This window comes from Neophocaena asiaeorientalis, unplaced genomic scaffold (assembly GCF_003031525.2).
Source record: "Neophocaena asiaeorientalis asiaeorientalis breed wild unplaced genomic scaffold, Neophocaena_asiaeorientalis_V1.1 scaffold114, whole genome shotgun sequence".
In the NCBI taxonomy this organism is placed as follows: Eukaryota; Metazoa; Chordata; class Mammalia; order Artiodactyla; family Phocoenidae; genus Neophocaena; species Neophocaena asiaeorientalis.
This window is the reverse complement of record NW_020173116.1, coordinates 9,338,361-9,349,263: the sequence shown is the minus strand read 5'-3', so window position 1 is coordinate 9,349,263 and position 10,903 is coordinate 9,338,361. Positions and strand designations below refer to the sequence as shown.

Genomic DNA, 10,903 nt, shown 5'->3' with positions numbered 1-10,903 from the left:
CACGTGACCGCTCCCGGCAGCGCTGCAGACCCGACAGCCTAGGGGGAGATTGGGGCGGAAGGGAGTTGCTGGCATTATGGCGGGGTCTCTCCTGGGCCAGGACTCTGGAAGCACAGCTGCAGTCACTGTGATAAAGCGGGCGTTGGAACTAGAGTCCGAGTCCCGGTACCCGCAGGCTCTGGTGTGTTACCAGGAGGGAATTGATATGCTCCTGCAGGTTCTGAAAGGTGAGCAGTGAGCCGGGGAGGGAGGACTAGAGGAAAAGGAGCTGCAATCTGCTGTGTCTAGGCGGGAGTGAAAGAGTAAAACGCTTACTGTGCACAGCGAGAAAGCCTTAAAATACAGAACGTAGGGTAGTCTATAGGACAGGTGGACTAATTTCTTTGATATCTTTAGTAGATTGATGTTGTCAATAAAAGAGGGATTACTATCCTAGAATTTTAAGAGACATAACCAAATGTAATAGATAAGCCTTGAAAGGATTTGGGTTTGAATGAACTGTAAAAGACGTTTTGGGATCAAGTTGGAAAGGTTGAATATGGATTGGGTAGCATTAAAATTAACTTTGTTAGGCAGTATGGTATTTTTCGAAATCTGTTCTTAATTTTAGAGATGAAGCCTGAAGAAGTGTTTGGGGAAGAATTGTCATGATGTCTGAATTTGATTTTACTTTAAAAGAAAGTTGAAGCAAATATGGCAAAATGCTAACAATTTTTAAATCTAGGTGGTGGGTAATAAGGGTGTTCGTTACACTCTTTTCCTTACTTTTCTCATTAAACATTTTAATTAAAATTTTTTTTTTTTTTTTTTTGGCCGTGACCCGCAGCATGTGGGATCTTAGTTCCAGACCAGGGATCTAACCCACGCTCCTGTATTGGAAGCGCGGAGTCTTAACTACTGGACCGCCAGGGAAGTCCCTTCATTAAAAGTTTAAAAAAATATTTTTTTTAAATTAGAAATGGGTATACTGACATTTGGTGTGAGAAATGTATAGGATTGTGAGAGGAGACAGTTAAGACTTTCTGTTACATGGTTATTCAATGTTGAGAGGTACACAGATAACCCTTAACACCCAGTACAATCCCTGCTAGGTAGTAAACACCTAGTAATTATGTATTAAATTGACTTCAGACCAGCCCCTGCTCCCCAGCCCCTGGGGCTGTTAGTCTGGCCTCAGATCTCCTCTCTGTGCTTTTTAGCTTGAGTGTTTCTGATTTGTTTCAGAAGCTTTGAGATAGTAGAGGCTGCTTTTCAATGTTCAGCACTTTTCTCAGAATGGTAAACCTCTACCTTGGGCAGGGACCATATATGATGATGATGATGACGGTGATGATGGTGATAATAATGAGAGTAACATCATTTGTAAGTGCTGAGTGCCAGGCAGTGTGCAGAGCACGTTAAAAGCATGATCTCAATTCATTCTTACAATTGCCTTATGAAGTAGGTGATGTTATCCTCATTTTACAGCATAAAAAATAAAGTTTGCTTTCCAGTTCTGCCACAATTGGTAGAGTCACAGCTGAAACCCAAGGCTTTAAAGACTCTACTATACTGACTCTCAGAAAGAGAGATGGTGTACATTGTACGACTCTGAAGCAGCAGCATCACAGCAGTTCTGCTCCTCTGTGCTCCACTGATCCTGTGGGGCTTAGAGAGACAGTGACGTGATCTTGCAGGTTAAGATGTAAATGCAAATAACTCTAATACAGGGAAGAAGTGCCAGGAGCCATATGGACAAGTGCAACGAGGATTTAAACAATTAACAGTCATTGGGGGATGGAAAGGTGTGGGTGGCTTTTGATAGGGGTTTTGGAGGGATGAGTAGAATTTCAGAAATTCAGCTGAAAGTGTTCCAATTCTGTCTGTACTGTTTTATCAAACAAGTGGCATAGGTCTGTAGAGAAAGAGTGAGAAGTAGAGATTAAAGGTAGACTGGGGCTTGGAGCACACTGCAGATGGCCTTGGCTGCCAGGAGATTTTAACTCATTCCATTGACAAGGAGAAACCATTTAAAGTTTTTACAAAGGAGTGATGTAATTAAAGTTGCATTTCAGGGCTCGGCTCTCTTAGGAATATGCTTTTCTCTCAAATATTTGCATGACCTACTCCCGCTCCTCTTCCAGGTCTTTACACAAATATCACCTTATTTGTGAGGACATTCTCTGACCCCCAGTGTAAAATTACAACCCCCATCCCAGGACTCCCTTATCCTTCTTCCTTGCTTTATTTTATTTAATAGCACTTACCACAATCTAACATACATGTTTTACCAATTTATTTATTTATTTTAAATCCATTCATCTGTCAGTGAACACTTAGATTGCTTCTACCTTTTGACTGTTGTGAATTTCCCATTGCTTATTTATTTATTTGGCTGTGTTGGGTCTTTGCTACTGCGCATGGGCTTTCTCTAGTTGCGACGAGCAGGGGCTACTCTTTGTTACAGCGCGCGGGCTTCTCGTTGCGGTGGCTTCTCTTGCTGTGGAGCACGGCCTCTAGGCACGTTGGCTTCAGTAGTTGTGGCATGCGGGCTCAGTAGTTGTGACTCACGGGCTCTAGAGCGCAGGCTCGGTAGTTGTGGCGCATGGGCTTAGTTGCTCCGTGGCATGTGGGATCTTCCCGGGCCAGGGATTGAACCCATGTCCCCCTGCATGGCAGGCCCCCCTGCATCCCATGTGCCACCAGGGAAGTCCTACCAATTTATTTTTATTGTTGTCTTTCCTCTCATTTGAATGATAGGGGAGGACTTAACTGCTACGTCTCCAGTGCTTAGAACAATGCCTGGCATGTGGTAAGTTCTCAGTAAATATTTCTTGAATAAATGAGTGAATATGGCAAGAGCGTAGGAGAGTCATTAACCTGAAGATACTGAAGTCAAGCAGACCAACTAAGGAGCTCCTGCAGAAGTCAAGATGAGAGGTGATAAGGGCCTGAATGAACCAGGGGGGCGACACCAGTATTAGGAAAGGGAGGGGACAGTCTGGACATTGAATTACTGGCACTGGCACGTGATTAGATGTTGGAATGGGAATTGAAGATGGCTGTATGATTTCAAGCCTGGAAAACCAAGGCATGTTTGAAGAATGGGTCTATAGTATCAAACTCTGATCAAGGATGATGATTAAGAAAGGAGTACTATATTTGTAGAGGACAGGGAAAATAGAGTATATTTATAGGCAGGAGCAAAGTAACAGTAGAGCTTAAGAAAAGAGATGTTAGATAAAATGTTCTAAAGGAAGCTGAGAGGGAGGTGTATGGAAAAAATTATGTAGATGGTAATCATATTGACATTTATTGAGTATTTCCTACACGCAGGTCTCTTCCATAATGAATCATCTCCACAACTCTCTAAGGTACTGTTACTCCTTCTGTGCTACAGATGAGGTTGCAGAGAGGTTGAATAGCTGGCCAAGGTCACACAGGCAAAAGTGACAAAGCAAGTTTTGAACTAGAACAGCCTGACTCCAGATGCTTTGCTGTTAACCACTTTTCATGCTGCCTCTTTGTAAAGAGTCCGTAAAATGCTGAATCCTGACGAGAAGTTCAAAGTTTTTGAGTTTAGAGGAACATATATCAACGTAGTGGAAGAGTATGAGTTCTCATCTCACCTTAAAACAAAAACCAGGATTCTCCACAAGAGATTTATGGATGATATATGGGTATATTAGGATTTTCTTATGCTACTGTAGTATAGGCATGAGAAAGTGGGGTCTAAATGATATTAATTTTGGCAGTAGAAGAACTTGAAAGGGAAGGATTTCAGTAATTATATGGATATCAACAAAGGGTTGGAAACAACTTAAATGCCCCTGGGTAGGAGAGTGGTTGCATAAACCATGGTACAGCCAAACAATGGAGTACTATACTGCCGTAAAGAGGGTTGAGCAAAATCTTTGTGAAGTGATATGGAGTGAATCCCAGGATATATTGTTTAGTGAAAGCTGCGAAGGATGAAGAGTTGCTATAGTATGGTAACCTGCATGTAAAAACAAAGATATAAGAAGATTTTCATATGTCTCCTCATTTTTTGAAAAGAAACACAGGAAGGATAAAACCAGAAACTAACGAAATTAATTACTTAATATGCGGTGGGTGGGAAAGAGGTGGAAAGAAAGGAGAAATGGGAGTAGGGTAGCAGGATGAGGAGGGAGTGAATAACTTCTCTAAGTTATTCAATTGTTATACATAAGGGAGAGTGAAAGAAATAGGTAACCTAAGCATCTTTGGAAAATAGTATTTTGGCTGTATTCTGTAAAGTTAAAGACAAAGTGAACAGTATACAAACATTGTATTATTTTAATTGGTGAATTATTTTCTCACAACGGTATGGGTTAGGAATTCTCAAACTATTTTATGTCTATATTAGGCTTGAACAAGCCAGTAAATATATTGTGGATAATAAAAGAAGTTACAGGTAAGGAAAGGAGGAAGGCTAGAATGAACTCTATGGGATCAAAGTAATCAGCATGAATTCATGGTTTTTAATATAGATACAGATGGACAGACATAGAAATAGAGTTGTATGTGTGTGTTAGTAAACCTCCACGTACTTTCTACCTGCGTTGACGGAAAGGGTCTAGAAGTAGTGATAAGACTCCCTGAGTAGCAGTGAGCACAGTTAGTACCCAAAATATGATTTCTTGATACCATTCTCCAATAAAAGGAACCAGGGCTCCTTGGAGAAATGGTTGATTCCAGGGCTGGGGCAAGGAAAATAAAACATTTTGCACCAAAAAGTAAGGAAGTGCTCAAAAAATGATGGGTTATGTCAAAAGGACAAAGGAGCCAACATGATGGAACTCTTAAAGCCAACACTGATAAAATTTGAGCAAGAAAAGATTGATAGTATTGGATTACAACCCATAGAATAAAAGATATATCCATGAGTCCATATTGATATAAATCAATAGTTGAATAAGTAAGTAGATGGGAGAGCAGAGACAGCTCTTCCTTACAGTGGAATTCCAATTAATAAATTAAAGAGGAATGATGGGAATAGAAAACCACCATTTGGCAAACACTGCAGTAATAATCATTGCAGGCAAAGACCATCAACGGATGCTAAAATTAGCGGATGAAGAGTGGAGAGAGACAGGATATCTTCCCACAAGATAGCAATTCCATACAAAAGAGAAAATAGTGATTTTTGCAGTGGAGAAATCTGAACTCCACCTTAACCAAGTGACCAAAGTCAGCGTCACCAGGAATAAGACACATTAACATCGTGTGCCCACTGAGAAGGGCGCAACACTTCTGTGACTTTCTTGCTAAAAAAATGCATAACCTCAGTCTGTCTAATCATGAGAAAACACGACAGCCCCAAATGAGAGACATTCTACAAAATAACTGACCATGTACTCTTCCTAAATGTCAAGGTCATAAAAGGCAGAGACACACTAAAGGAACTGTTACAGATCGTAGGAGGCTAAAGAGACATAACCACCACATGGTATGTGGGATCCTGGACCAGAAAACGAACTTTCCCACTAACTTTCTTTAGGTTTGTAGATGAGCTAATAGTGTCGTGTCAATGTTCAGTTACTTACTCTGATAATTGTACCATGGTTGTGTGATATGTTAATACTAGGGGCATCTGGGTGAAGGGATTCTGTGCCATTTTTGTAGCTTTTCCATAAATATATAGTTAATTCAAAATAAAATGTTTTAAAACTCAGGGTTTAAAAATAAAATTATAATGGAAAATAAAAGCAATATTAAAAGGGAGGAAGGAAGGAGCCAGGAATTGATTTGGTGACTGATTGGGGGTGGGGCTTGGAGTAAGACTTTATTGATAATGTATATTCAAAAATACCTTCCATTTTTGGGGTGGCTGGGAAAATGATTCAGCATAAACCATAAAGGGGAAGTCTGGAACAGACGCTGGTTTTGTGGAAGAAAGATAGATAGATATTGTTTGCTCTCTTTTGATTATGCTTAGATTTCAAACTTATGGGTAATTAGGACAAAATAGTGCTCAGACTCAGTGACATGTAATAAGCCACCTTTGTTTCCTCACCAGAGTTGAAGTCTCAGCAGTGAGACCTGGTGTCTGAGTCCCCACTCCTAAATAAAGCTGCTTCAAGTGCTTAGTGAAAAAAATGAAGGCCCTACATGATCAAGCTAAATTTGGGCCTATTATTTGTGCATTTTAGGACCAAGACAGACCATGCCAAAGAACAGGAAAGCCGTGGAAAACTTGGGAAATGGGAAATACTGCTTGTACCAAATAGGAAGCCTGTTTTGAAACTTGAAAGTGTATTTTTTGTTTTTAATTTGTAGGCACCAAAGATGTAACAAAGAAATGTAATCTCAGAAAAAGAATTTCTGACTACATGGATAGAGCAGAAAACATAAAGAAATACTTGGATCAAGAAAAAGAAGGTAAAGAGGCTGTTTTGGAGAGTATGTGTATGTGCTCTTGTGATAAAGCCCATTTCACCCAGTGTTTCTGGCTGTGCCCTTTGGAGCTTGCAGGTCTACTCTGCATTTCCATTTGTCTGTACACGAGCTATTCTTAACCTTTTTCTTCCCTGGTGGGGGGAAGGTGGGGGTCAGATACCCTCCTGAGGATCTGAGGACAGCTCGACGTACTGCAGAACTTTGCATGCCATTTTAAGGAGTTCATGGATCCCCGTGAAGCTTATGTGTAGACTCCAGTTTAAATAATACTACAGAGGAATACTGAATATAAGTCCTGTATTTTATTTATATTTCCCTTTATAAAACGACCGAAATATTCAAGTAGCTCAAGAAACTCCTGGGACTCCTTTGAGATTTTCGTTGTGAGTCAAAACATTTCAGGAGTTAGGTATTCCTAATGATTAGAGGTGCAGGAGGTATGGTTCCCTATTTATAATTGGTTCTCTACTCACGAGGATCCAGTTTACAAACATATAGAAACAAATGGCCATCGCCACCTGAAGTGCACGGCTGCTGCTTTCTACAGTCAGTGGAACTACTGCCCACAAAAAACCCAGTGCCCCCGGCCCTCAGCTGCTCTTTACTCCAGCCCTCTCCCCGCCTCTTCCTGGTATTCTGTACTAGCGCACACTCTGACTACCCCCATTGAGGACCTCTGTTGAGTGGGAATAAAATTGTTTCCTTCACCCCAAATTGAAATCTACAATGCAATTTCCCTCTAAAACGTGGATGAAATATAGTACCATCAGCATTGTGGTTTGAATACTGTGGGTTAAATTAACCTGTGTGGCTAGCTTGGCTTGAAAACCGATGCACGGTTGGTAATGTTCTATCTTTGGAAATATTAGGAACAGAATCCAAACTACTGGTTTTCAAACAAGGTTTAAAAGTGCAACCACCATATAAATTAGGAACTACCATTAAGGGTCATATTTTTAAAAAAAAGTAAAGGTCTTCGATAACTTATTCAATAATTAGCCATTTTGGATAAACACAAACAATGGAACTACCCTGCTGACGCTGTGGCATTCTAGGCTTTGGCTTGGGTTATTAAGAAGTACTATAAATTTCTGCTTAACACAGTCTCTACAAGTTCTAAGAAAGACTCCTAGACTCCATACTATTTTGCATTTATATATTTAATACTTCAGCTATTCAGTTGCAAGACATAAAAAGACTTAAATGTGAAGAGAAGGACCAGATGGCCACTGACTCATAGCTTGTGGTTCTACTCGTGGTGGCAGGAATATTAGATATCTTTATACATATGGTTCCCTCTTGAATAAACTGCCTGGTCTATAGGATTTAGTTCAAGAACCTGTTCCAAGAAATCTCTGGACTTTCCCACTTGCCCGGCCTCCATGAAGGCAAAAAAATCCCACATGGAATTTACCTTTGCGGGTGTAGCATCTTGCAATGTGCCTGGCATGGAGTAGGCATTCAAAAATGTTTGCTGACTGCACGAGTTAAAAAAAAATTAACTTGTATCTGATGCTGATTTATTACTGGATGCAAATATAGTATGTATAAAAAGAAAGGAAGTAGTCCCTGGTTTTATTATGGAAGCTTGTGTTTTGTAGCTGGAAAATATCACAAGCAAATTAAAATAGAAGAGAACGCAACAGGTTTCAGTTATGAGTCACTTTTTCAAGAATACCTGAATGAAACAGTTACGGAAGTTTGGATAGAAGATCCTTACATTAGACACACTCATCAGGTAGGTGAAATGTACTCCCGTACGATGAAACGTTATTGTTTTAAATGTACGAGTTAGTAATAACGCCTCCTAATGTCTTTCAGCTATATAACTTCCTTCGATTTTGTGAGATGCTGGTTAAGAGACCATGTAAGATAAAAACTATTCATCTCCTCACCTCTCTGGATGAAGTAGGTATCTGAAGGCATTTATTGTCTCTTAACGTCATGAACTTTACTCAGTTGCAGGGTGTAGTTCGAGGCAAACCTGGACGTCACGCTTCAGCTAGAGCTGTTTCACTGGGAATGAACTTATTCTCTTAACAACCGGCATAAAACACCTTGGGAAAAATGCTGTTGATTTCAGTATGTCATATCTTGTATTTGGCCACTTTGCTAAACTCTCTTGTTTAAGTAGTTTCTCAGTTTCTTGGATATTCTATGAGGCAATCACACTGTCTGCATTATTGACAATTTCTGTCATCTTGATTTTGATTTAAATAGGAATGCTTCTAAAGAATTCATATTTCTAGGATTAATTTGAGAAGAAGGAAGCCCCATCTGAATAACGAAACAGCACCATTAAAATACATTTTATTTATTCTTTAATTGAATATAGGTTTATTCACTTTCACTTCCTTTTACAGAAAAACTAAAGATATCTGGGTTTATTAGTAAACGAGTCCTGTGCCATGCTGAGAAATTTACTATGAAAAAACATGCATCTCTAGAAACTATAAAAAATATTTACAGGGCGCTTCCCTGGCGGCGCAGTGGTTGAGAGTCTGCCTGCCTATGCAGGGGACACGGGTTCGTGCCCTGGTCCGGGAAGATCCCACATGCCGCGGAGCGGCTGGGCCCGTGAGCCATGGCTGCTGAGCCTGTGCGTCCGGAGCCTGTGCTCCGCAACAGGAGAGACCACAACAGTGAGAGGCCCGCGTACCGCAAAAAAAAAAATATTTACAGATTTGCCAAGCCACAGAATGCTAATATAATAAAATACATTTTAGCAGATAGGACAGAGTTGTGTTATGTTCACGTTAGAGAAAAAAACAATTATTTTGATAAAAACAGTTGCTCTTAAACTACTTCATCTTCTTCGATTGCTTGTTTGCAATAATGGACAATGAAACTAGTATAGAATCTTTTCATTTTAATTCACCTATGATACACATTGCATAGTTTAGGAATAATTTAAAATATTAATAACTGAGGCAAAAAGTTGTATTTTTCCTATTAACAGGGCAGTGGGAAAGAACAGCAAAGTAGTGGCCTGGAAGAAATAAGAGAGTCACTCAGGAATCATGGAGTACAGTTGGAATTAGAATACTCTTCTGTGATACACGACCGGGAAATTAGGTTAGTGTATGGTAATATTTTAATTTTTATGCAGTTGAAAAATACTTATTTTTATTTCTCATAATAAGTTATATATAATTACAAATAATATTAAAGATTTAAATAAAGCTCAGTTTTCATATCTTTTCACTTTTGAAGAAAAAAAAAATCTGGCTTATTTTGTCCTGTATGTGAGTTTCCTATTTCCTAATGGAATAAAATTTACATGTTCTGTGTCATGTGAGAAGAGGAAGTACTTTTCTGTCATTCAGCTATACACAGTGTTATGGCATTGGGATAATTTCCTTTTCTAGTGATACTAATATTTATTTAATGTGGTTTTACTTCTCATGGTCTTTTAAATATTCTAGTAGACATGACAGGACGTTGTGTCATGCCTGCCAGGGCTCCCCCTGCTTATGTCCCCCACCTCAAGGCAGGGAAACCCCTGAAACATCACCACAGTCTGCCTGAGTACACTTGGAAGCCACTTCTTAGCAGAACTGGGAAGCTTTATCAGCAAGGTGAAATTCAGGAGGAAGGTTTAATTGAATTGTTAAACTCTTTATCAGCTAATGGATGTTTTGTTTCACTGTAGACACAGCCCATAGGTAAACCCAGGTTTGGTTCAACTCTTGCCACTGGAGGAAGTGATTTTATTTGTTAGGGGGAAATTTAGCTGACACTTAATACATTATAGCTTTGGTCATTGTCTGACTTAAATGTCTGGAATGTAATACTATATACTAATTTCAATAGGTTCAACAATGGATGGATGATTAAGATCGGAAGGGGACTTGATTATTTTAAGAAACCACAGGTAGGATATAGTCTTATGAGTGACTGTGTAGCACTCTTTTTATTTTAACAAAATGGCTTTGGTCCTTTTTGTTAAAAAAATTTCTTTTCTTCTCTTCTTAGAGTCGTTTTTCCCTTGGATATTGTGATTTTGATTTAAGACCATGTCATGAAACAACAGTGGACATTTTTCATAATAAGCACACACAAAAAATATGATGGGTAGTAGCTTAATTTACATTATATATTTCTATTTTAAATGAATATTGGATTTTTCCTATAACGTAAGAGTTTAACAATAAACTTTTACATTTCTACTAATTTATGGATTCATGGTTCAGTTGTGTGAGCAATCCTAAGTATTTTTATAAATACATTACTCAGTAGAGTTATAGTGTTTCAAGTCATATGGTTAATTTAAACATTTTACCAGATTTTCTCTATTTGACTGTTGGAGAGTGAATCAACACGTAATGAGCACCTATTAAGAAGATGAATTGGATGCTTTAATCTTGCCCCTGGGAATGTAGGGTCCAGGAAGAAAAATCATGAATTAGAGTACTCTTAACAGACAGATGGGCTTGGGGTCTAACAACCAGAAAAAAATAACCACCGATAATTTTGTTACAATTAAGTGTCTTTAGCAGACAGT

The 10,903-nt window shown here is 39.1% G+C and overlaps 1 protein-coding gene across 3 annotated transcripts; it reads left to right on the top strand.

Moving 5' to 3' along the window:
- Window positions 1-37: 37 nt before the first annotated feature.
- On the top strand, window positions 38-10,865 carry MITD1 (microtubule interacting and trafficking domain containing 1). 3 transcript variants are annotated; one of them, XM_024743863.1, is made up of 9 exons: window positions 105-227; window positions 2,740-2,791; window positions 3,316-3,353; window positions 6,280-6,381; window positions 8,001-8,137; window positions 8,221-8,307; window positions 9,359-9,474; window positions 10,213-10,273; window positions 10,375-10,865. In XM_024743863.1, exons 4-9 carry the CDS (start codon window positions 6,333-6,335, stop codon window positions 10,468-10,470), a joined length of 546 nt encoding a protein of 181 aa, XP_024599631.1. In that variant the 5' UTR covers window positions 105-227; window positions 2,740-2,791; window positions 3,316-3,353; window positions 6,280-6,332; the 3' UTR covers window positions 10,471-10,865. The 3 variants fall into 3 exon arrangements, with proteins under 3 accessions (XP_024599629.1, XP_024599631.1, XP_024599632.1); XM_024743864.1 differs by lacking the exon at window positions 3,316-3,353; XM_024743861.1 differs by lacking the exons at window positions 2,740-2,791; window positions 3,316-3,353 and having other exon boundaries at window positions 38-227; window positions 10,375-10,863.
- The last annotated feature ends 38 nt before the right edge of the window (window positions 10,866-10,903 follow it).